Source organism: Mauremys mutica, chromosome 3, assembly GCF_020497125.1.
Source record: "Mauremys mutica isolate MM-2020 ecotype Southern chromosome 3, ASM2049712v1, whole genome shotgun sequence".
NCBI lineage: Eukaryota > Metazoa > Chordata > Testudines > Geoemydidae > Mauremys > Mauremys mutica.
In genome coordinates this window covers 142145183-142172301 of record NC_059074.1, presented here as the reverse complement: position 1 = coordinate 142172301, position 27119 = coordinate 142145183, and the positions used below count along the sequence as shown (strand labels likewise).

Genomic DNA, 27119 nt, shown 5'->3' with positions numbered 1-27119 from the left:
TACCTGGTCCCCGCTTTGCCTGCCGCCCCGGCTCCGCCGGTCCCCGCTTTGCCGCCCGCCCCTCCGCCCGGCTTCGCTTCGCCGCCGCCGCCCGGCCCCGCATACCCGGTCCCTGCCCGTCCCCGCCAGCCCGCCCCGCATACCCGGTCCCTGCCCGTCCCCGCGTCCCCGCATACCTGGTCCCCGCTTTGCCTGCCGCCTGCCCGCCCGGCTCCGCCGGTCCCCGCTTTGCCGCCTGCCCCTCCCGCTCTCCGCTTCGCCGCCCGCCCGTCCGCCCGGCTCCGCTTTGCCGGATCCAGCCACGTGCAGGCAGCGCGGTAAGGGGGCAGGGAGGGGGTGGGGGGGTGGATAGGGGTTTATCTCGATCATTGGTTATCTCGACGGCTTTTGGCAAACCCCTAGGCCGTCGAGATAACAGGGTTCAACTGTACATCTTAGTTAGTGCCAAGGGCTGTCTTTAGCAATAAATGGTACAATGCCTATAAATAGTAGAAAATACAATATGTACAGTATATCTGGGATGTCATGTGCCAGTTAACCTTCAGTTTTGTGTTTTTATTTAGATTTTTTGTCTTACAAAGATTTCCATTTCTTTTGCCATTTTCAAATAAGCTGTCAGTTTTGTTACTACTTTAAATAGCCTTTCATAAGGAAAACAGTGAAATTTCTTCAAAAATAAATTTTTAGAACATATTGTAACCAGCACATCCCACATATACCTAATATTGCCTTTTAAAAGTGTCAGCCCTGGTTAATTCTTGCCAACTCTTATTTCTGTTTTGATCATTCTCTTAAGTTTTTCTTTTTAGATTGCTAATATTAATATGCTACTTGTTCTCAGTCTTAAACCTAAAAGTTAATTTTAAAATATGTGTTTTGTAGTCATGCTGGATATACCTACTGTGGGTCATGTGCAGCCCATGCTTACAAACAAGTGGATCCTACTATTACGTAAGTAGCACTAAAATATCTCAGTTTATATATACACACACACACACACACACAGAGTTTTATTACAGTGTAACTCCATTGAAACTGGACTTGACACAAAACTGGAGTAATTCAGTGGTAGCTCTTTATGTGAACTTGATCCAGCTCCCTTTCATAGTCAGTGGACGCACCCTCATCGGCCTCAGTGGATGTTAGACCAAGCCCTGTATAGTCATAGATTTTTAGGATCATTACAATTTTCCAGTCCAGTGGTGCTCAAACTGTGGGTTGGGACCCCATTTTAATGGGGTCACCAGGGCTGGTGTTAGTCTTGCTGGGGGCTGAGCCCCACCGCCTGGGGCCAAAGTCAAAGCCCGAGGGCTTCAGCCCTGGGCGGCGAGGCTCAGGTTACAGGCCCCCTGCCAGCCTGGGGATGAAGCCCTTGGGCTTTGGCTTTGACCCACCGGCCCGTGGCAGTAGTGCTTTGGCCCCCCACTCCTGGGGTCGTGTAGTAATGTTTGTTGTCAGAAGTGGGTCACGGTGCAATGAAGTTTGAGAACCCCTGTTCTAGTCTGATCTCCTGCATAACACAGGACATAGAATTTCACCCAGTAATTCCTGCATCAAGCCCATAACTTCTGGTTGAGATAGAAAATATCCTTTAGGAAGACATCCAGTCTTAAATTCTCCAGGGGTCTATAAGTATAATTACACAAAAAACCTACATTAAAATGCACAGGCACAAAACTGGTCTGCAGTTGCCTGCTGAACCATAGGGCCAGTTACTGTAGTTTAAAAAATGAAAATGTGCATGTATTTTGCTAGTTGCAGCGTATTTCAGAACTTCTTGCCACGTATTGACAATCAATTCTCATTTAAAGTATCTTCAGTGTTTGAGTCAAATATGCATTTTTAAGCTAAATAGTGATACTTTAAGATAGATAGTGTTAGAAATAATAAACCAGTTTCTTTTTTGTTTCATCAGTGGCTTATCAGAAAAAAGCAAACCATGTTCCAAAGTAGTAAAGTTATTCTGATTCTTTCTGAAATATTTGGAGCAAAATGAGAACAATTTTTTTAAAGGAAAACAATTGATAACACTATACGGGTATGTTTTCAGCATTGACATTTTTAGAACAAGTTCTACTTCCTAGATTTAATGGCATTGAATTGCTGGATTTTTTTCTACGTCACTTGTTGTTTACCACGTAGCTTGTTTAAAACTTGCAGGAGCATCTCATTCTGCCTCAGTTGAGGAACTGTATTTTCTGGATAGATTTCAAAGTGGATTGATGCAGCACATCAGCATTTTTTCCTTTGCTTTGCTCCACCACTGCTTACACAAAAAGCAAAGCACAACAAAACTGGTGGTATCTACCTACTGAAGCACTATCATAGATTTCCCTTGCAAAGGCAAGGCTGCTTCTAAAATTTCTCTGGCAGGAAAGACTGACCTTTAATCAGGGCCAGAGACCTGGTGAAATGACTACCTGTTGCCCACAGGAAGACAAAGCCTGCAGTGCCAGTAGTATGCTAATGACATGCAGGTCTATGTAGTTTTTTCATGTAGCTGATTCACAGATAACAGAGTGCTTGAAGGAGACTATTGCGTTGGAGAAAAAAAGCAGCTCACTTAAATCGAACTCAGGAAAGACTGTAGTAATGTGAATCAGAAGAAGCTTTGAGTAATTGATAATAAACATACCACCCAACCCTCAGTGGGGGGCATGTGCCCTCAGCTACCTAAGATGGTGGGCAGCATGGGACTCATGTTGGACTCATCACTAACTCTGGAGAATCAAATATCATCTGTCAGTAAAGGCCTGCACTACGCTAGGGATATTTTCTAACCAACTCAGTTAAACTAGTTTTCATCATCTAGAGGAGGCTTTAAAAGTGGCTTGTGCTGTAGTGCAGACCCTGTTTTAGGTGGTTTAAGGTGGCTGTAAACGGGCTACTCATCGCCGCGGCGCCTCCTGCTGGTTTTTCTGGGGAATTAGCTCTCTTTCAGCCCGGGGCACCCTCTGCAGGCTGGTGATCCCCCTTTTTCCTATCGGCCCCGTGTCCCTCCCAGGACCCGGTGCCCCTTTAACTATAATTGGGTCTCCCCCTCCCAGGGGAACCCCCACCCTACTATCCCCACTTTGCCTCAGTAGTGGCCACTGACAGTCATGGTCTAGCCCCACACCCTGGGGCAGACTGCAGTATCAGCCCACTCATCACAGGCAAAAGGGGTTTGGACCTGCTGCCTTGTCCTACCCCTGGGTTGTCCCTTGCAACCCCCAGTACCTCTTTGCCCTTTACTAGGCCACAGCCTGGGGCTTTCCAGGCTGGAGCTTCCCTAGCTCCTCAGCCTGTCCCCCAGCCCTGCTTCACTCAGGTACCTATCCTCAAGCTAAGCAGCCAGGCCCATCCCTCTCTGAAGGCAGAGAGAGACTATCTGGGCTCTGGCTTCCCTGCCCTCTTATAAGCCCCAGGGCTTCAGTTTGGGGCGTGGCCCCAGCTGTGGCCACTTCCTTACTCGGCCCAGCTTCCAGAGCCACGCCTCTCAAGCCCTGGCAGGCAGCATTTCAAGCCCCTCCGGGCAGGAGCCGGGTCCACCCTGCTACAGTGGTCTTGACCCATTTTTACTGAACCAGCTTCAAAATCACCTATCAAACACTCAGCACTTTGCAGCATCAGACCCTAAGTGACCAAGAATTGAACCATGCTCTTGCTCTTGGCAAAGTAGAGCACTACCATAAGCCACCAGTTTAACCCCCCCCAAATTAGTTCAGTTTATCATGTTCTTTTTCAACTTTTTTTTTTCCTAACACAGTGTTTTGTGGGAGTACAGTTGTTCTGATTTTGGTTTTTGTATTAATTATCCTAGCCGGAAAATTTTCATCCTTGGGCCTTCCCATCATGTGCCCCTTTCCCGATGTGCACTTTCCAGTGTGGAGATATATAGAACACCTCTGTATGATCTTCGAATTGATCAAAAGAGTATGTATATAGTAAGCTTGCGTCTTTCAGATTTCTGTATTTTTTTTAATTATGTGTATTACTGAAACACCTAGGAGCCCTTGGTTTTGGGTGGGTGGGTGGGGCGGGACGTGTATTTAGAAGAAAAAGTCCATATTACCAGTCCAAGATAATACTTGTAACCTCATAAACAGGTAGAGAACGGTTTTTGTCACATTCAGCAGTTTGTGTTTTGTGCATTGGCCGATGGCTAAGGTGCTATATTAATAAACGTACACATCCAGCAGCAGCTCATTTGATCAACTTTTCCTCACCAATATATGGTTAGTGGAAATCTAAAAACACAAAGATTATGTGGATGAGTACACGTTTTAATTTGTACAATTTAAATCTTTTATACCGTAATGACTGTAGAAAGCATATAGAAGATGCTAAAGATGTCACTGCTTTACGCAATGCATTCTTAACTATAAGATACAGACTTAATTAAAAATGTTGTAACTTGGTTTTAAATGCAAGTTACACTTCAATTAGAAAGCTACAACAGAGAATGTTCTGTGATCATAGCCCCCAGAGGCAGGGAGTATTATTTTATTGTGCCACTTCTAACAAGGTACGCTGTAATGTAATTTTTGATAAAAATTTATTTGAATGAAGCATTTTAATAGATTTTTAAATCTTTTCAGTTTATGGAGAATTGTGGAAGACTGGAATGTTTGAGCGTATGTCTCTACAGACCGATGAAGATGAACACAGTATTGAAATGCATTTGCCTTATACTGCTAAAGCCATGGAAAGGTAATATGGCTAAACGCTTATTTTGCAACAACTAAAATTATACATTTGAACTGCATGTGTGTTCCAGTAAGAAGAAGTGATCCTCCTTTGGAGGGAGAATGATAATTTTTTAACAGAAAAATTTAAGAATACAAATTAGAGACTTGAGATTTCTTGGTAGGAAGGAAACTGGGAGCAGGGCAAGCAGTTGAGCAATGAAATCTGACCATCCTGTAGAAAGTAGTTAGTATTGTATATTGACTCGTGAATACAGTTAATTTTGGGGATAACTTCCTGACAGTGAAATCTAAGAATCTGTAAATTGTTTTTCTACTTATTGTAAGGCCACAAGTGAATTTTTGTTTGCAAAGCTAGGTAAAATTAAATCTCCCATGCGGAGATATACATGTAAAAGACTTGGCAAAATACTAATACTGTAAATGTACAATAGGGAACAGTCCTGCCTTGAAATATGTAAGAGATGACTTAATAAGTCATCCATATCTCTAAATGTTAGGATTCTGTGACTGGTTCACTGAACCATTTGCCCAGTTTAAAAAAAAGTTTGAATAGTGTTAGATGTTTTCTATTGAGGTTCCTAAATGTGTATGTACTTTTGGCAACTTAAAAATCAGTGTCCAGTTGATAGCTCCTTTTGTTACAGGTGATCCCTATGATTACTATAACTAAAAGAGAGTAAAGAAAAACCCACAGGGTCCAGGGGCTGTCCTGGGCCCCCTACACAGGGTTCCACTCCTGGCCCCACTCTGTGGAGGGGCACTGGGCATAGGGGTTGGTGGGGTGGGCACTGTGGTTCTCAACCTGCGGCCCAGGTAACAATAGGTTGAGAATAAATAGATTGAGAACCACTGGTGTAGAAGGTCAGCATCACTTACGTCCTATCTTGCGTCTTAAGTACAATTTCAGTGGTGTGTATCTGTTGTGCTGCTCCTCTACATAGGGGACTTTCCCTCTTTGATTTTGTCCACAGTCACTTTTTTTGCTGTTCCTTCTATAGAGTTGTTTTTTTTCTGTTGGTTTTGTGGCTTTCTCACACTGCAACTAAGGAGAGAAAAAAGATTTTTGAAAATAAGAAAATGTTGCAAAATAGCAAACATTGACAGGGGTCTTGGAGAAGGTGTAGTATCTAAAGCTATTTTTAATTGTGTTTTTTAATTAACTACATTTCAGGCTAATAGTGTCCTTTTAAGGGGCAGATTTATAATTTCAGTTATCATACCTTGAAGAAGAACTCTGTTCTTAAAATTAATATTTTAAATATGAAATCTTTTTTCTTTTGCTTATAAGCCATAAGGATGAGTTTACCATTGTTCCAGTATTGGTTGGAGCACTGAGTGAGTCAAAAGAACAGGAATTTGGAAAACTCTTCAGTAAATACCTAGCAGATCCTAGTAATCTCTTTGTGGTTTCTTCTGACTTCTGCCATTGGGGTAAGTTACAGGGTTTTTTTGTATTATAGCAATGTGGTACCTATATTGTAGCTATATTTGAGCAGGCGCTTTCATTAAATATTCTTTGGTGCTTAGAACTTTATGGTAAATTTATCCTTTGAACATAAATGTTTTTCTGCCAAAAGTGAATTTTTATTTTGAAAATTAGGTTAAATTAAATTTGGCAGTCTTTGAGTTATCAGTGGGTTGGGAGAGGGAGATAGTGAAGGTGTATGTTACATGCTTCTCTGCACTATTACAGCCTGGTAACAGTGATTGTAGTTCTTTGCTCTTATGATGTTCTTCTGTGAATTTAAAAGGAATTCACAAAATTAGTTAACTGATTTATGAAACGTGCCAACATCCATATGATGGAAGTAACTATACCTATTTACAGATGGGTAAACTGAGGCACAGTGCTTATGTGAATTGCCTAGGACAGTGTTTCCCAAACTTGGGACGCCACTTGTGTAGGGAAAGCCCCTGGCGGACCGGGCTGGTTTGTTTACCTGCCCTGTCCGCAGGTCCGGCCGATCACAGCTCCCACTGGCCGCGGTTCGCTGCTCCAGGCCAATGGGAGCTGCAGGAAGCGGTGGCCAGTATGTCCCTCAGCCCGTGCCGCTTCCCAAAGCGGCATTGTGTGGTCCAATGTTAATTGCCTACCAATGACTTCATATCAAATTTGCTCAATTTACAAGTAAATAGACGGTTTTGGCCTGGAGCAGCGAACCGCCGCCAGTGGGAGCCGCGATTGGTCGAACCTGCGGATGCGGAAGGTAAACAAACCAGCCCAGCCCGCCAGGGGCTTTCCCTACACAAGTGACGGCCCAAGTTTGGGAAATACTGGCCTAGGATCATACATCAGGTGTTGGTGGCAGAGTCAGAATCCAGGAGTTCTGACTTCCATTTTGTTGTATTAACCAATAACACTTTGTTTATGTAGCTTTTTAATGCATGATTATGGCTGATAAAGGGACTGTTTCAAAAAGGTACACCCTTTATTACCAGTTCTGGCATGTAGGCAGGAGAGAACATCATAACTTTCAGATTCCAGATTGATTTTGCAGGGCAAAACTGTCCATTTACTTGTAAACTGAGCAAATTTGATATGAAGTTATTGTTAGGCAATTAACATTGGACCATACAATGCCATTTTTACATGGTCATTTTTCAAAGTATAACTGCACTTTAAGTGGTATAGTTTTAATTTCTGTGTTTCTGGTGAGGTTCTGTGGTGGTGTTTGGAATGACTTCAATAGAACAGAAAGATATAATGGAAAATACCATTCCTTTATGAATATCTTAAAGGCATCACTTCCAATTTTTGATTTACAATTGATTTTACGTTAGATTGGCTACCAGAGGTGTGGATTCAGGTGTACTTTGCTTTTCATTATAATTGAAATTATTTTGGGGAGTATTCTAGCTACTAATCTGACCCTTTTTATTTTGTACATGATTTTTGTTTCAAGGTCAAAGGTTCCGTTACAGTTACTATGATGAATCCCAAGGAGAGATTTATAGATCCATTGAGCACCTAGATAAAATGGTAAGATTTCAGATTTGGGTCAATTAATTGTCTAGTAAGTTTCTCCTTCACATGACTTTGAATGCTTCTAGAATCTCTAAGAAAATATTCAAGATTTGATACATTGTTGATTGTATGCTTTTTCTCTCTCACTTGTCATACAGAGGGTTTTTAACTACTGTACTGTAGTCAGTGTATTGGCAGCTGGTATCATACACTTTACTGAGTGTGCACAATGTATAGTGGATGTAATTATTGTGATACAGGAGGGCCAGGGAGCAGTGGTAGAGTGTTAGAGGGGAAATATATAAACCCCAGGCTAATTAAGGCGTGGTTCCCTGTAGACTAGGGAGGGTGGCTATAGGTTAATTGGAGCACCTGCAGTCAATTAAGGCCCTTTCAGGAACCTAATAAAAACCCTCTGCTTCAGGCAGACGGAGAAGGAGGAAGGAGAGAGGACTGGAGCTTGGAGGTGTGCTGTAAGACTTGAAAGTTCAGAGAACCAAAGTAAGGGAGACCCTACCCCAGCGGGGGAGGGAGACTCCTTTCCCCAGCATCGAAGGACTGAAGGTACCCCACCCAAGGGGGATGAGGGTAAGAACCCGCAGGAGTTGAGAGGGCTGAGGCTCAGGGTAAGGAGCAAACCCAGACCCCTCCCCCCCTTCCCTCCTTTACCACCTTCCCAGGCCAGTAGCGGAGCCCTTGGCGCCCCAAGAGCAGGAGCAAGGGATGGCATCTTAGCCCCCCGCCAAGAAAAGCGCAGGACCCACCATACTAACATCGGCCTTCTTGTGACATTATGTAAATATTCCTTATGAGAAAAAATGCTTGGCTGACCGCTCAAAATTCCCTCAATGTAATTTTTCTGTTTAAATGCAGATATATCTGTATTTAGGGGAAGCAATAAACCTTATGACTTAGAACATAAAGTTTTGGTAGCTTACCTTTGTAATAGTGCTAGTTTCATTAGACAGGGATCATACCTATGTTGTTGCTGGTAGTTTCAATAGATTTGATGCAGCTATCGTGGGGAAAAGGTAGGGGTCACACTGGCCAAGGAGACTAGAGTCACTTGTGTTCCATTGGGACTGTCACCCACATCCTCTCCTTCTGCTGTAAAATATGGAAGGAAAAAGCACCTGCCTACATCTACAACTGTGTTTCTGTAGAGGTTTAAGTGTAGACCCTCCAATCACTGTAGTTAATCCACCTCCCCAAGAGGTGGTAGCTAGGTCAACGGAATTCTTGCATTACTCTAGTGTTGTGTATCTAGGGGCTTTGGTCGGCTTAATTACGTTACTGAGGAGTGTGGATTTTTCACACCCCTGAGCAATGTAGTAGGGCCCGCCTAACTTTTTTGTGCAGACCTGGCTGAAGAATCCAGCCTATATTTGGGTCTGGATTTAGATGTGCTCCATACACAAAAGTCAGGTAGCTTCTGATCTCTCTTCCAAGAGAACCTGGATGATCCCAAGTCAGTTTCCCAAAAGCAGCAAGACCTTCTAGGTATTTTTAAGGTACTGAAGTGACCAGTCAGTCAGTATCCGCTTTGAAGGAACCTGGAGGAACGCTAGAAGCCTTTTGTATCAGTTACTCATGGTTGTCTCAGATCCATATGTCCTCATCATTTTCTGGGGAGAGCCACAGAATTTACTTAAGAAAAATTACTTCAACTGCCTCTCTTTAAGAAATGCTCTTAAGTTCAACATTATCATGAAGATACATTGCAGTAAATCCAATACTTCCTTGCAGAGAATGTCACTGAGCCCATGTTACTGCGTCAAGGAGGAAAGGGTATTTATTCCAGGTTCTTCTTTGTCCCAAAAATACATGAGGGCTTAGGCCCATTCTGAGTCTCAGAGATCTAAATTATTATCTAGTGGGAAAAAAATGGTCTTTGGAAACCAGTAGGATTCTTCTAGAGCAGAGGTTCTCAATACAGAAGGGTCGCATCAGACGTACATTTAATTTGCACGAATTCAATTATACATGCTTGGCTAAAAAATAAAAAAAAGGAGAGAAAAATAACAATTTAAATAGTGCGGGCTGAGCGGGGCGGGCGGCTGGTATTCCAGAGAGACTGGCAGCGGGCTGAGCGGTTCAGCCCGCTGAGGTTTTTGGGGTTCCGGCTGCCGGCTCCTGACAGCCAGGGTCCCAGCTGCCAGCCCACTCAGCCCCACTAAAAAAAAAATCGGCTCCCATGCCACCTTTGGGGCACGCATGCCGTAGGTTGAGGACCCCTGTTCTAGTGTATACTGTGTATACAGTTCAGTCATATCTTACGGGGATTAGGTACTGTACTTTATGGTCATTTTCACTATATGCAATTTTCCTCTTATGCGCTGAGCTTAGAACCTAACCCCCACGTAAGATGTGACTTCAGTGTATGTGGTCCGTGAAGCACTGGTGTGCTGTGGAAGATGCATGGTCACGTAGGCTGACTTCTAACCTTATTTATGGCTGTTGTATGGTGTTAAAAGACAGAGAAAATACTCTAAATACTTTTCCTGTTTTTACATTCTTTGAGTTGTGTCCCTATGGGTGCTTCACTTCAGGTGATCAGAGATTTTCAGTAGCAGTGCCCGTTTGGTCTGTGCATGCTCCCTGCACATCCTTGTGCCCTATACCAAGGATATATAGGGCTACTGCGGGCAAACCACTCTCTGTTTCTTCTCAAGTGCCTTCGCTTGAGACGGAGCATGTAGCATGACCACTTCTACCATTCAGAGTTTAGCTTTAGAATCTTCTAGTTTTTAGTTTAGTGTAGTTATTTACTTCTCCTTTAATTTATCTGTATGCTTTTGCTTATTTTTGTGCTAGAGGCTTGTTTTATACTACTTTTCGCCTTAATGGAGGAGTTCCTTTTGGGGTTCATGCCCTTTGCTTCTAGGGTATGCCAGGATCGCTGGGATTTAAGCACTGCCTCACCCGTCAGGAGTCTATCTCATCAGTGATGCACATTCTGAGTGTATTCACTGGTTGGAGGGCGACACACATCCCTGAAATGTGTATTATCTGCTCAGCCTTTAAAAGCAGAGCTAGAAAAGATCGGGAGATTAGATAATAGAGCGCTTCTTCCTCCCAGCTTCAGATCCAGGCCAAGAAATATGCCCCATACTTGGGTCTCTGAGCAAGCATAGTGCTCCATCAACCTCCGCATTGTATTCGCTTAGGCCTTCCTAGGAGAGATCAGTGGTGGATACTGGGAAGACTCATAAAAAGGGGAATGCTAGTTCTCATAAAGAGCCTATTTCAAAGCAACCCCAGTCTCCTCAGAAAAAGACCATGTTGGAGACTTTATGTCCCAGTCTGGGTACCACTGAGTCTCCAGGTTCCTTTGGTACCAGTACTGATTCTAGGAGTTCAAGCTCTTACACAGGTGTGTTGTTGGGTGTTGATCATTGTAGCAGTGGAGATATGTCTATATACCAGAGACACTGGATTTGAGACTTATTAGATCAATCCATAGCTCACAAAGTCCCCCGTCTTCCCTCGCGCGCGCACACTTTTTTTCCCAGACCTGAAGAAGAGCTCTATGTAAGCTCAAAAGCTTGTCTCTCTCACCAACAGAAATTGGTCCAGGAAAGGATATTAGCTCACCCACCTTGTGTGTGTCTCAAAAAAAGTATAAATCTCTGGGGGATAGGGGGCTTGAAAAAAGAATAATTTTTTGCAAATGTTTCCTTTGCAAAAAAATTAATTTAACTGATTTATTTAATAAAGTCGTGGAGAATTCAGTTGTCCTCTGAAGAGTAGTTATGGTAAATTTGAAGTCTAAATTTAATTTTTAAAGTGTGGAATTGATCAGTTTTGCTAGAAATGAAAGTTCCAACATACATTTTAACTGGAATTATTACTGACTGATCCATAACTTTGTAACATTTGTAGAGAGAGTGGTAAAATTGTTGCTGTTCAGGACATGTTTAACTTTTGTTATTGTTAAATGTTGCCTGTTGCAGCCTTTCAATTTTTTTCCTTGGAAACATCCCTGGAGCTTTTTACTTCCCATGTCTGCGCTAGCCTCTTCCTTTCCCACCATTCAGTTTCCTTACCGTGGGAACACTAATCCAGGGGAGGGCAGTGGTTTTTTAACCACTGTGTCAGTGGGGATATTTTCCAGTAAAGACTAGTATAGACAAGGCCCATGAGTGGGAATCTGTTGAGATGGGCATCTTTTTAGAAGAGGTAATTAAAGTATGGTAGCAAACACAGTTAGCACAGGGTGTGGCATATTTAATTGAGTCACTGAGCTACCTTGTACTGACTCTTTTCTTTGGCAGTTATTCAGCAAAGTTGGTATAGCATTCTTAATAATTCTGATGAAGTGATTTCTACTATACCATGGTTGATCACTATGAGAGTAATTTTGTAATCTTACTTTTAGAGGGAGAAAACTAAAATATACTCCATAGTAATATGCTGGTTTTGTCCCCCTCAGGGTCATCTTTCTTTTCTAACCAGTATTTGAATGTGTGACATTCTGTTCCTGTATTGAATTCCAACTTCTTTGTAAACAAACAGCACTCTCTATATGGAATCCCCATCTCTGTTCTGTTTTCCCTTGTCTGTTAACAGAGCTTGGAACCTTTGGTCTCTGACGAGACTTTGTTTTTCTATGGCCTGGTCTACACTACAGGGTTAGGTCGAATTTAGCCGTGTTCGGTCGATTTTAAAATGAATGCGTCCACACAACCAACCCCGTTCCATGGACTTAAAGGGCTCTTAAAATCAACTCCTGTACTCCTCCCTGGCGAGGGGAGTAGCGCTAAAATCGACTTTGCTGGGCCGAATATGGGGTAGCACAGATGCAAATCGACGGTATTGGCCTCCGGGAGCTATCCCAGAGTACTCCATTGTGACTGCTCTGGACAGCACTTTGAACTCCAATGCACTAGCCAGGTACACAGGAAAAGCCCTGGGAACTTTTGAATTTCATTTCCTGTTTGGTCAGAGTGACGAACTCAGCAGCACAGGTGACCATGCAGTCCCCCCAGAATCGTAGAATGTTTCACACTCCCCCTATCATCTCCGTACCCGAGGTTATAGCAGTTTAGAAGGTAAAAAAACCGCACTCGTGATGACATGATTTCCAAGCTCATGCAGTCCTACTGCACTGATAGGGCACAGCTTAATGCATGGAAGCATTCAGTGGCAGAGGCCAGGAAGAATTAAGTGAGCATGAAGAGTGGAGGCAGGACGCGATGCTGAGGCTAATGGGGGAGCAAACGGACATGATCAAGCGTCTGTTGGAGCTGCAGGAAAGCCAACATGAGCACAGACCCCCGCTGCATCCACTATATAATCGCCTACCTTCCTCCCCATGTTCCATAGCCTCCTCACCCAGAAGCCCAAGAACATGGGTGGGGAGAGAAGAGGGGGAGGCTCCAGGCACCCAGCCACTCCACTGCAGAGGATGGCCCAAGCAACAGAAGGCTGTCATTCAAACAGTTTGATTTTTAGTGTGGCTACAATAAGGAATGTGGCCTTGTCTTCCCTCCTCCCACACCCCACCCAGGCTACCTTGTCCGTTGTCTCATTTTTTTTATAATTAATAAAGAAAGAATGCATGGTTTCAAAACAGTAGTTACTTTATTTCGAAGGGGGGAGGGTGGTTGGATTACAGGGAATTAAAATCAACAAAGGGAGCGGGTTTTCATCAAGGAGAAACACACACAACTGTCATACCAAAGCCTGGCCAGTCATGAAACTGGTTTTCAAAGCCTCTCTGATGTGCAGCGCGCCTTGCTGTGCTCTTCTAACAGCCCTGGTGTCTGTCGCGAAACAATTGTCTGCCATTGCTTTCACGGAGGGAGGGGCGACTGATGACATGTACCCAAAACCACCCGCGACAATCAGGCATTGGGAGCTTAACCCAGAATTCCAATGGGCGGTGGAGACTGCGGGAACTGTGGGATAGCTACCCACAGTGCACTGCTCCGTAAGTTGATGCTAGCCACGGTAGTGAGGACGCACTCTGTAAACTTAATGCGCTTAGTGGGGACATATGCAATTGACTGTGTAAAATCGACTTCTATAAAATTGACCTAATTTCATATGAATTTTGGAAATTTTCTTCAGCGGTTGTGTAGTAGATGTGCAGCCTGTGCATCTTTGGAATTGGAAATGGTGCTGCAGTGTTCTCATGCAGGAGATCTACGATGTTTCCTCGGCTTTTGGTTTGAATGCTTTCAGTTTCATATCCTATCCTCAGCCCCGCTCCTGTTTCCTCAGATACAATCCAGGTCTGTAGTGCTGATGGAAATGCTAAGGAACAATGTGAAGCTATTCCCTCTAGTTCTCTCTACAGAGAGAGACACAAAAAACCCTACGTTTTACCTTTTGAGGGTCCTACTCTATTTCGAGACAAGACCGATTTCATGCTGGGAAAGATAGTAACCATCACTCCTAAACTAACGACTTGCTTGAGTTGGGTCCCTAGTTAGTAAAGCTGGGTCCCTAGTCATTAAGCATATGCTTCATGAGCAGTGTAAATATTCTGAACTAAAGTGCCTTTTATTTCAGAATAGTATCCGCAGTGGGGGGCTATTCCAGAATTTCTATTCTGGTCAATTTTCCTGCCTATATAAGGCATAAGGGACACATGTATCACTGTCACAGCCAGCAGGCAGGGTGGATTTGATTTAAACCAAATTGATTTAAATTATGATTTTTATTGAGTATTACTCATTGCATTCACTGACACTCATTACTACTTTAAAGGTTAAATTGTAAAAGGAAAATCTGCCTATTTCAGCTATTTATTTTTTATCACAACTGTATCTAAGGCCTGGTCTACACTAAGAAGGGGGGTCAAACTAGGGTACGCAAATTCAGCTACGTGAATAGCGTAGCTGAATTCGAAGTACCCTAGTTCGACCTACTCACCCGTCCAGACGCGGCGGGGTCGAACTCCGCGGCTCCCCCGTCGACTCCGCCACCGCCGTTTGCAGTGGTGGAGTACCGGAGTCGACCGCAGCGCTTCCGGAGTTCGAACTATCGCGTCTAGATCAGACGCGATAGTTCGAACTCCGAGAAGTCGAACTCACTGCGTCGACCCGGAACGTAAGTGTAAACCTACCCTAAAATGATAGTACCATAGAGTAACAACTATCTTTTTTGCTCAAACATGAGAATTCAAGAAAAGTCCAGAAGGAAGACAGGCAGTCCTTCAGAAAGAAGTATGAAATAAAAAAGTTTACCAGTCTGAAGATCCTACATGTTCAGACATGTTCCTTTCATCATCTTCAACACAGCTTCTTCCTGAGAAGGAACACTTCTCATGATGTTGTTTCATTCAGGCGACTAGGCCTTTCATTTCTTTGTTGCACTGTTTGCATTTGCACGCATGCCCATCTTACCCACAGGTAGAGGAACTTCATTAAAATATTCCCAAACTGGGTCTCTTTTACGGATTGCTGCCATTATAGCTTTTTTCTAGTGAGATCGTAAATCAATGAAAGCTACACTCAGGAAGACCTGAAGACTTCTGGAATATGCTGCTCAAACAGTTTCACTTTTATTTCTACTGCCTGTCCCTCCCTTCTCACATTTATCTCCAGACTTCTTCTCCTTGTCCAGATCTGTTCTGCCCCCAACAATCTTCTATTCACTGACCTTTTTGAAAACTTGCACTTTTAGAAAGAGGTAAGGGATTGACTCTGTGTATGCGAATTTTCAGAGGGACAATAGGGTTGAGATCTATTATTTCTCACCTCTATATTTTATTTATTTATTTAAAAACATTTTTTCTGTTAACAAGCATGTTAGCGCTGGAGAAACAAATCCACATTTTGAGAACTGCAAAACTAAGCATCTGTGATGGTATGTTCTAGACCAGTGGTTCCCAAACTGGGGTGCATGAACCCCTGTGGGTTTGTGAAATGTTACAGAGGGTTCTTGGGAAAAAATTCCCTAATGGTGGACAGAGCTGTCCCTAGGAACTCCGGGCAGCACGGGGCCAGACGTCCGGAGCCCCTGGACTTCCAAGAGCGAAGCAGATCAAAGAAAGCATCTCTATCACACTGAGGAGATTTAAACTTCAAGACATCTTATAAGAAATGGAAAGGAAGGTGGCTATTTTTTGCTGTTTTTAAAATTAAATAGGCAGCTAGGATTGTTTTTAAAATTATTGTGAAGAAAAAGTTTAAGCTTTGTTGTAACATGTGTTGTTTGCCTGGAGTGCTCAAGACCTGAATGCTTATGTAGGAAGAACTCTTTGAGTTGGCTTCTTAAATACCTTCCAGTTGTTTCATCAAGGAGTATCAGATGTGAAACATAGGAGCCTTGTCTTATTCAGAGTGATACAAGCTACGAAAGTGAGATCTTGGAAGAGTGTTGCCATTTTCATAATGTAATAAAAATAAAAATGATAATAATTAATAATAAATAGTGTGTAATAAACATGTCATAAAAACAGAATTTATATTTCCAAGATAATTTATACTCCATTAAAGGAGAAAATCCCTGGAAATATTCGTTTTTAGGAGGGGGTTCATGAGACTTGACCTTTTAGTGAAAGGGGTTCACAAGTTGTTAAAGTTTGGGAACCACTGTTCTAGACTGAGCACTGAGTCCCATTGGGTAGATAGAAAGATTAACCTAAATAATCGACACAGAAGCCCCTGGAACCACATAAGATTGGGTCCCTAATCCATGAACTATTGGAACTCATTTACAAAACTTTTCTTAAACATTACATGAATATATTGTCTCATACTATAGAATTAGAATTTATAATCTCTATTCCATGATGAGATATCTTTGAGCTATAATGTATCTTAATTAAAACTATCTTTATATAGGTTTTTTCCTCAAAAAGCATTTTATCAAAAAAATCCAATTTAAATTAAAAAACCTCCGATTTAAATTAAAAAAAAAATCTGATTATTTGCCACAATTTACTGATGTAAGAGTGGGGGGGAGCATTTCTTTAGAAAAAAATGAAGAGTAATTTGTTCTGCTCATGGCTAGAAAAAACTACCTGCCAGAATCAGGGCCCAGATTGCTCACCTCAATTGCACTGGTGTAAATCTGGTAACTGCATTTAAATCAGTGGGGGAACACCCATGTAATAGCGATCAAAATCTGGCTTCACTTGAAGCTTAGTTTAAGTATTATTTGCTAATAACCCATCACCTTTTATTTTTTCACTTATAAGATTCAGCTTACAAATCCATCCATTCATATCGTTACTAGGACCAAAGTTTCCAAGAGCAGCCACTGATTGTGAGTGCTTTTGAGATGTGCTTTTCAGAGCTACTATGTACTACCTTCAGCTCCCATTAACTTTTGTTGAAGTTGTGGATGCCCAGCACTTCTGAAAATCATCTCAAGTTGGGCACAAAAAGGTGGAGACACCCAGAATCATTGTTGGTTTTTAAAAATTTTGTTTTGGATACGTTATAAGCTGAGAAAAGTGAGCAAACTTGAAAAATGACTGTTGGACCTGCAAAAATAATTGGATTATTTGCATAAACTATTAACTGTTAGGACATTTTTACTTCTATGTGTATTCTACTCTTGTCCTACTTTTCTTAGAAACAAAGTAGATCTTATGAAATTGACAATAAATATAATTGAATACAATATTATTGGACATTATAATATGAAATACTATATATAAAATAAGAACCTCATCTTGCAAACTCTTACTTATATGAGTAGCCCCATTGACTGACTACTAAACCAGGAGTTTAAAATGAATTTTGTTATGTTAGATATTCCCCATTGCATTGCACCTGGGCACTGCAGATGTCATTTAATATGTGTTTGGTAAACCAATATATACTACATACATGGTGATATTGTGGTATCCACATGATAAATTACAGAGCTGTGTGGTACTCTTTTCTCTAATTCATATCCAGCTGGACTCCTTCGATGCCTGCAGATTTCTAAACAGCTTAATGCAACTGTCATTTAGAATGAACAAAAACACAAAATACCAGGTGACAGCAGTATTTCCTTATTCACTCAAACTGGGGGGTTTTCCTCCTGTACATTACCCTGGCCTGAGAACCAGTATTGGCAGTACTCATTTTGAAATCAAGGATTCAAAAAATAGTTCCAGTGCAATTTTTAAAATTCTGTAAACCATTCCTAAATTAGACGTTTCGGTAAAATGTGGAGAATGCGTGATGATGTATCGTGGAATGCAGGTTTTATTTATATTCGTTTGGGACGATGAGCTAAACTCTAAATGTTCCATGGTCATAACTTGTGTATCAAAATCGGCTTATTTGATGCTGATAAATACAGTGACCATTTAGTGAGGACAGCTGCTAAATTGTCAGATAGAGTTCAGTATATTTCAGTGGCTTATTGCTGTGACATGAATCTTGTACCTCACTGTAATTTCTGTACTACATTAATGAAATGAATTTTTTTTATCTGCAAAATGTGTTCTGCTGTTCATAATTAAGGCTACGATTTAGTCACGTGTATTTTTAGTAAAAGTCATGGACAGGTCACGGGCAGTAAACAAAAATTCACGGCCCATGACCTGTCCATGACTTGTACTATATACCCAGGGCCGGCTCAAGGCACCAGCTCAACAAGCAGGTGCTTGGGGTGGCCAAGGGGAAGGGGCGGCAAGTCGGGCTCTTCGGTGGCAATTCAGCAGCGGGTCCCTCGGTCCCTCTCGGAGGGAAGGACCTGCCACTGAATTGCTGCCAAAGAAGAAAGTAGCGCGGTGGAGCTGCTGCCGATTGCAATCGCAGTCCCGTGTCGTCCTCCCCCCGCCGCTTGGGGCGGCAAAAACCCTGGAGCCAGCCCTGTATATACCCCTGACTAAATCTTAGCATGGGGGGGAATGGGGTGTGGGGGCGGTGGCACCAACTGCCTGGGGCCACCTGAGCAGCAGCTGGTGCGGTTGCCCCTGAGGCCGCTCCAGCAGTGCCGATGGGGCTTGTTGCAGGGTTCCCTGAGCGGCTGGCTCCGGAGCCGCTGCAGAATTCATGGAGATCACGGAAAGTCACGGAATCGGTGACAGACATGGAGCCCTATTCATAATCACAGTTGCAGTTGGCATATCTCATTCCATTTTGGGTATGCAGTTAAGCTGATTCTACTTTACATAGCTGTACAATAATTAAAATGTACAAAAAACTGGAGAGCTTAGGAGATTATCTTGTCTTTCAAATTGTTGTTCTCCAGTTCTCCTTCCTAGGTCAGTAGTGAACGAAAGTTTATTACACCACATCAGGCTGGTCACAGTCCAGTTAGTGGACAAGTGTTCACATCACAGTTGGTACCCTTGCTGACTTTTAGCAAGAAAGGGAATAACTGGATGAGTTGGGATGCTAAGGGCCAGAGCATGCCTTCCTGAAAATCCCTTGGAAAGCAAGAAAATTGCAGCATTTCTGGAAGAATGGGCCATTCTTTGTTTTGAGGGAAGTATAAGTAGCATTGTCATCTCCCCAGCTCTGCAGCAGACCCTTCACCATGTTTAGGGCTTTGTTGTTGTGGGGGATGGGTGGACTTGACTGGGTGTGAGAGGATGGCCGCTCTTGGGGTGACGATTTCTCCTCTTTCCATCCAACTTCCCCTAAAACTCAAAACAAAAAAAAGCACCTCAGGAGAATTTCCCCATGAATATTGTGCATGTACTCTCCCGCCCCATTAACTTATTTCCACTCCCATGACAAGCATACTATCCTGTTCTGAACTCCAGGGGAATTTCCTTGACCCATCAGTAGCTGGACCTCATTAACCCGTTGGCAACTTTAAGGACTAAGCATTTCCCAGACAGGAGAATGTAGGACAGGACCTATCACTGTTTGGCAAGAGGCAGCTGGGGAATAGCTGAGGAAGATAGAAGCTGTAAGGTAGATTTGTTGTAAGCTATTTTACATGTATTTGATGTGTTATATGCTGACAAGGAAAGATCAGCCTTTGCCTGGAACACTGGTGGGATTTTATTGGTGCCTGTATAAACATAAATTTTAGAATATGTAATTAGTTTTTATTTTCACACGTAGATTTTAGCCTGCCTAGTATTTGGTGCTACTGCTCTTCAGAAGCCCATAGAAGTAAAATTTCTCAGGAAGTAGTGTTGCCAGGGGAACATGCAGAGGCAGTAGTGGGAAGGCAATAGATCTTTATGTGGCTGTCTCAAGATTTGAAGGATAGTCCCATGGATGTCAGATCATTCACGGCTTTGGAAGGTCATACCCCCGTCCCTTCTTTTTATAAGGGATAGGGGCAAGGCAAACCCACAATTAGAAAATACTGTTCATATACTGAGATTCCCATGATTCAGAATTGAGGTTTTTCCTTCTCAAACACATCATGTAGTTGGGTTGTCCATTAATTAAAAGGCTCACACATTTTAACTAGGTAGGCAGTAATCATTGCTATTGTCTCTTTTTCAGGGTATGAGCATTATAGAGCAGCTAGATCCTGTATCTTTTAGCAATTACTTGAAGAAATACCATAATACAATATGTGGAAGACATCCCATTGGGGTATTATTAAATGTAAGTACCACTCTTTGTGAAAATATTGACTTATTGCAAATTTGTTTAAATTTCTCTCACCAATAAATTGCTACGGGGCCTATTACCTCTGAGATTGGAAGTCAGAATTCAGTTTGTTTTCCCAAGTTTTCAAACTGTAATTTTCTAGGCTGGGACACAGGCTAACTTACCTTTTACTAGTGCTGGGATTTTCAAAAGTGCCTAAGGGAGATAAACATCCAGTTCCATTGAATTTCAATGTGAAATGGGCACCTAACTCTCCTAGACTCCTTTGAAATTCCCATCCCTAGTGAAATGTACAATATTAATTCCTGAATCAATAGTGGTAGCACATATATTTTAAAGTAAGTATGTTTGTCTGTATATTATTTATCTGGTGATTGTGAACGTATTGTGGCTTCTGACAATATTTCAAAGGGGAGTTGCACGCAGCATTACTGAACTAGCTCCCAAATTAATAGCCATTATGAGCCAGATTCTCTGTTATATTCTGGCTACTGTGTGCTCCTCTGGTGATACAAAGCAGCTGTAAACTTGGCTTAATTAGCTGATCACAGTGGGTTTGTGGCTGCTTCACAGCATTGCTGGATTGGTACAAACCAGCTAGACAGTACTGGTGAGTTTAGTCCTGTATTTTTAAATGTAATTTAAAACACAAATGGGAGGGACATTATTCTTTTTTTATGTTAACCAGGGAGGATGTTATTCATTGTGAGGTTGAGCTCTGTGGAGAACACATTGAGGAATCTCTACAGGAGGGGGCCTGTGAAAAGATCTGTATTTGCAGTGTCTATATTGGGAAGAGTATTAAAAAAAAAAAATTATATGTTGTAGCTCTGACCATGTTACCAAAATCACAGGAGTCTTTTTGTTAAAAATAATTCTACAATTTAGCAATAAATGTAGGCCCCTACATTTTGTTGTCTCTCTTGCTTCGCATTTTCCTTCTCTTAAAGGTCCACCTGCCTCAAAGACTACAAGCACCAGTATTCAGTTCGCCTCTTGTAAAAATTTCCTACTGCACAAAAGATTAGGTGGGGGAGGGGTCTCTCTGCATGAATAATAGGGAGTCACATAGATGGGGTCTCTCCAGAAGGTGCCCGTGGAGTATTTGGGGGTTTTGAGGAGAGAAAGGAGCTGCAGGAACACACTAAGTCCAATTGAAGGAGGGGGCTGGGGACTAAAATAGCAGAGCCTGGTGGCATAAATCATCTTGTGAATAACTTGTCCTTAACGTGTTTGGGTTCTTTTGTTTTTTTATTTTCATATAGGCTATAACAGAGCTCCAGAAGAATGGAATGAATATGAGCTTTTCATTTTTGAATTATGCCCAGTCAAGCCAGTGTCGAAACTGGCAAGACAGCTCAGTGAGTTATGCTGCTGGAGCACTAATGGTCCACTGAACCTCCGAACACTCAGGGATGCCACCTGCACACATACTTTGTACGGGGTCCCAGCCTAGCCCTTACAAAGATACAGTTCCTGGTCTTCGGGTATACTGAAACCTCAAACTAATAGAACTCTCTTCTTTTCTAGTAGGTGTAGTCCTTGCTTAGTTTCAACTCATTTAAAAATGCTTTCTTGTTAAACCAATGGAAGGAAGGCTTGTGTCAAAACGTTGTGATTTAAAAAAAAAAGATAATGTCTGTAAAGGCCTGGTGGTAGACAGTCCTTTCAAATATAACATGTAAAGCATTTACCATATCCTAAATTTGCACTCTTTGCAGACCTGTGCACATGTACTCAGCTTTCAGAATAGTTGCCAGTTGTAAACAGAAAAAAGGGTGGGAGCTTTTTAATGAAAAAAAAAAAGCATTTATAAATGATCCTGTATTAGATTATAATAAAACTCCAGTATAGTCCATTACTAGCTGTGTTGTACAACAGATATCTTCTATTTTAGTTGCTAATAAAGGGCTACACAAACCAAAATAGTCTGATTTAAACTTATTGCTTTGTGTTCTGTATGTGAACTGCTTCTCATTAACATCATTCTCCTCCAGATTCTCATGCCTGATGAAAAACTCAACCATTCTGTAAAATACTTTAGAATGTATTTTATATTCCACATTTATGTCATGACTTCTTCATTTACAGAATTTTTTTACCTCAGAGCTGTAGTATGAGTTCAGCTTGCAAATTAATTTTTAAAATCTTTTTTATATTTTAGTGTTTGCATTTATTTCACAGAACTACATATAAAAATTATCTTTTGGTATGTGATACAAATCTGAGTCAAAATAATGATTTTGGTGACTTTTTTAATGTCAAAACTTGATTATTCAATTATAATGGATACAGTACTTTAATTGTAATAATAAAAATTGAAAACAGAAGTCTGCCAATTAGGTAATTCTGAAAACATATTCAGCGTTCAGAGGTCATTCGGGCCAGACAGTGCTACGTTCATGCAACTGTTCCTTAAGGATTTGATTGAAAAAATAAATTTCTCACGTTTGAATTCTTTAATAAGAAATCATCTTAAAAAAATTCTGTTTCTTCCAACCTCTTGAAACATCACTACATCTTATGGGTTTCTTGAGCACTTCTCCAACCAAAATAATGGTAATTGTTTGTTCAATTAATACCATTTTTGGAAGTCTTCATTTTGTTTAATAAGTAGTGCAAATTGCGATGGCAGTAGTTATTGTTTAAGTAAATGGAGTTAACATTCCCTGACATTTGGTCTACTATCAGGCGACCTTTGTATGTCTCATACTTGTCGCTTTTTTGGGTGGGGGAGAACATCCTTGTATGTAGACACTACTTGCAGAAATAATTCCACATCTAATTTTCCCTTAATTGGATAGTCACCACTTCAGTGATATCAGGTGAATGCTCCATTTATAAAATGAACTACTTTGCAGATATTTTTATGCCATCATAAGCATCAGTCTTCACTCTTTGCATGGCTTCTCTATATTAGTTGCCTTGCTGCTCTGACTTGTTCCTGGAAATTCTCAGCAGCAGATAGAAAATAATCTTTCAGCTTTATCAAAGAAAATCTCACAAATATGTACAAATATATCTGAATTTGTATACTCTTCTATAAAGTTTCAAAGGTTTCTGATGACTGTGCCTTATTTAGCAAAAACCATTTGATCATTGAAATTAGCATTATTTTGCTTCTCTTCCACGTTTTAGTGACTTCAAGGATTATTTAGAACTCGAATTTCTGTTGGTCGTAATGCCAAATACTTATGTCATTTCTGAAACATGCAGGTATTTGGAATCATTAAATATTTTTACCCTAAGGTAAATGTAGTAATAGCCTTTAAATAAAAATATTTTTAAGTCACCTCATAGTTCTGTAAGAAGATATTTTTGGGGTTTTGTTGTTTTTTTAAAGGAAAGTTCCAAGGAAATCTATAGCCATTTTGCTCAGCACAATGTTCTGAAATATCTCATGGTGAAAGCACTTCTCACCACATGTAAACTATGTAATGTATTTCACAATAAAGTTTCTAATTAAAATTGGAATTTCTGAGCCTACGAATCACGCTGATAATTTTGCTGAAAAACTCCCAAACTGGCTTCCTGTACTGTTGCAATCATAGAGACTTAATCAGAAGGACTTGTGGTAGAACTGCCTGTCTTGTGAGAACAGGACACCTCTAGTGTCAGATATACATGTACTTTTTTTTTTTAATACAGTTGCCTTGATTTTGGCTTAATTTGAAGAATTTCTAGGTGCCTCAGTTTAAATATGTCAAAAAAGAAAAGGAATTAAGAAGCCAAATATAAGAATCTTTAAAGGACCAATCTTTAAAGGACCTTCACTGAAGACTAGAACAACATTGTTCCAGCTTCACTGAGGACCTATTACATGCTCTATTACATTGGTGCTTCTGGCAACTCTGGGTGTCTTCTGTTGGTACTGGTGGTATGTGTAGTTTCCCGATACTTTGGTACTTTCTCTTGATGGTTTGGTGTGGTTTTTCCATAGTTCATTTCTTTTGTTTTCAGGATGTAATTCTCTTCCTCCATCCCCTCAAGGAAATGAAAAGAAGCCTTAGTTTCTTACATGAAAGGCCACCTTATTAGTGATGGCAACTTCAGCTGCAACGTGTAACTGAGCTTTAGAATATAGTATAGTGTGTCTGAGAGATATTTTAATGTTGGACATATGTAAGATAGCCAGATGGTCTTACATACACTTACAAAGCTTGGATTCAGTCTCTAGGGAGGATCCGGCTTTATTCTTTCAGTAATGCAGAACCTGTTACCCAAATTGTCCAGATCCCTAGAGCTTTTGTTTCTTTCGGGTTGTCCCTTATTTAAGTCTGTCTAATTCTGAAAGTTGTTTTTTTGAGCACACTTCCAACCAGGCTTTCTGTTCATGCCTTGGGTCTTTGCGGGGTATTTTATCCCTACTGTTACCTAACAATTTTAAATGTTCTTGTTTCTTCCATTCTGAATACTAGTCTAATATTACACTCCTTGTTGCAGTGTTGTTATTTTGGGATATCTCTCACACTGCTTGTTCTCCAAGAGTGAAAATCCTGTAAAAGGATGACTTTAGAGTCAGAAAAAATGACTTACCTGTAATTCTGATGGGATAGTTTTTAAGGATTCATTTTTACATTAGTTATTCTTTTTAGCTGGTTGTGCTTGCTTCCTCTCTTCTTCAGGAACTAACAAGAAGATTTTGGTAGCATGTACTGGGCAATATGAGGGGAGGGGAATGCACAAAGACTGCTACTATTGCTGCTTCAGAAAGTCAAAAACCTTAGAGGAGGCTCTGCCTTGTCTTGTGCTAGGAGCACAAACCCCATGAATGAGAATCCTTTGTCATATGTTCAAAGAAATAAAATTAAAGGTAAGTAAATTTATCTTCTTGGTCTTCAATCCAGTCTGTTGACCATTCTTACAGGATTCTAAAGTGAGATCAGGAACTGACGATAAAGCACTCTGTTTTAGCCAACGTGTATGATACACAAGGGATGCTCTTTCCAGTCATGCAGTTCCAATTCATGTTAATAATTATGTATGCACCAAGAAGAAAATATGCATCATGAAATGTTTTGGAAGGTTTCAGGAAATGGAAGTACCTGATCTACAGTTTAAATGTTTTACCCTAATTTAGGGGTCCTTGCATTCAAGCTAATTCAAAAGGAACTGTTTACTGTGCCCAGTGAAGTTAATGCCAAAATTTATATTGACTTCAGTGATGCAGAATCTGGCCCTTTGTATTGTGCTTTTTGTGTCTTTGTGGCAATGATTTAGTTCAGTGAGGTTTTAATGATGTGGGATAAATTCCTTTGGCATAAACAATATTTTCTAAAAACAACTTCATGATTCAGAATTTCTGATGTAAAATTATGTTTAAAATTGAGAAAAAAGTTTTTGTGATGAGACTTTTGAGAGATCTGAGCCGAGATGCCATTCAGAGAAGCTTCCTAGCAGTGGGATATGGAGCTACTGAAAATGAGAACAAAACAGTTATAGTTATATATATGGAGATATACCTATCTCATAGAGCTGGAAGGGACCTTGAAAGGTCATCGAGTCCAGTCCCCTGCCTTCACAGCAGGACCAAGTACCGTCCCTGACAGATTTTTGCCCCAGATCCCTAAATGGCCCCCTCAAGGATTGAACTCACAACCCTGGGTTTAGCAGGCCAATAGTTCTTGTGACAGTAATACCATAGGGTCAGGCATGATCCATGATGTCTTTTTTTCACGATTTTTTAAATGCTTGTGTATATAGTTATTACATACATGAGCTCCCTAGGTTCAAAAGCAAAGTGCTGATGTGGTCAACTTTAGAGGTCCAGAAGAATTCAGCAGTAGTTGCTTGTGCCATTCAGTGACTATTACTGTAGACATGCTCATCTCTTGCTAATAGAAGTAGTAGTGTTCTTCTCTAGCATGGTTTTACCTTTAGAGGTCAAAGCACATCATTTTTTAAAAATATCTGCTCAGGCTAGTTACTGGAGAGAGAATGGCCTGCGGGTTTTTAATCTTTTGTTACAGTATTTTAGAATAATGTTGAGTGTTACTTATATTTCCCATACATAAAGCAAGTATGATGGCTAAATCTTGCCCTAATTATTTTGTAGGGGGTGATGAGTGTGAGTAAGCTCTCACAGCCATCTTGTTGCAAGTCTGGCTGGTTTGGGTCAGATGGGGTTGACATGTGTGGTAAAGAGCAGCAGTGTACATTGCTTCAAGTTCTGATCCTGCTTCCACTGAAATCCATGGGAAATGTGGTCAGGCCCTTAAAAAAAGGAGCTGTCTATGCCCCTAGCTAGTTCTTGCATGTTGCAGCATATGTGCTGATGATCTGATTACACCTTCTGGCTGGCAACTCATGGCCCTTTAGGAGTGTACTCCACCAGTTGATGCAGTAGCCAGTCCAGTCTCCTAGCTGCAAACCACCTTCTTAGGCAAGAAGTGTGTAGCCAACTCTGCTGGCACAGAATGAGATGGAGTGGGGACTGCCTAACTCCTTCACTGCTCCAACCCAACTCACCAATGTACCATGGAGCAGGTTGTGGTCCATGACAATTTGGCTCCTATATTACACATTCCTGTGCCTTGAATATTTGATTGTATAAACCTCTTGCACAGGGATACTTTCAGAAACCCCTGAAAACATAAAGAGAAAAGAATTAGTGTTTAAAACCCCCCAACATTGTTATAAAATGTTGGAATATTCAGCTGGTAAGCACTTGCCTTGATGAATCAGTATTAAAGCAGCATGAAATTTGCTTATATTCTTTTGCGATTAACTAAAATGTAGCAGTACCACTGTCACAAACAGGGCCGGCTCCAGCTTTTCTGCCACCCCAAGCAGCGCAAAAAAAAGGGGGGGGCGAAGGAGGAGAGAGGCGGCACTTCGGGGGCAGCTTAACCGTGCCGCTTCTGTGGCAGTTCGGCAGTGGGTCCTCCCTCTCTTCCTCTTTGAGCTGCCGCTGGAGAGGAAGAGAGGGAATGAGGGACCCGCCGCTGAATTTCTGCCAAAGACCCAGACGTGCCGCCCCGATACCGG

General features: G+C 41.5%; 1 protein-coding gene across 4 annotated transcripts in view; it reads left to right on the top strand.

Moving 5' to 3' along the window:
- Positions 1-22058, top strand: part of MEMO1 (mediator of cell motility 1) — a 55973-nt gene extending 33915 nt beyond the window's left edge. For all 4 annotated transcript variants that reach the window (XM_045010429.1, XM_045010427.1, XM_045010428.1 and 1 more), the window contains 7 exons: positions 883-951; positions 3803-3915; positions 4581-4692; positions 5980-6122; positions 7595-7671; positions 20022-20126; positions 21398-22058. In XM_045010429.1, the coding sequence (XP_044866364.1) occupies positions 883-951; positions 3803-3915; positions 4581-4692; positions 5980-6122; positions 7595-7671; positions 20022-20126; positions 21398-21529 (751 nt within the window). In that variant the 3' untranslated portion in view covers positions 21530-22058. The remainder of the gene's footprint in view (positions 1-882; positions 952-3802; positions 3916-4580; positions 4693-5979; positions 6123-7594; positions 7672-20021; positions 20127-21397) is intronic.
- The last annotated feature ends 5061 nt before the right edge of the window (positions 22059-27119 follow it).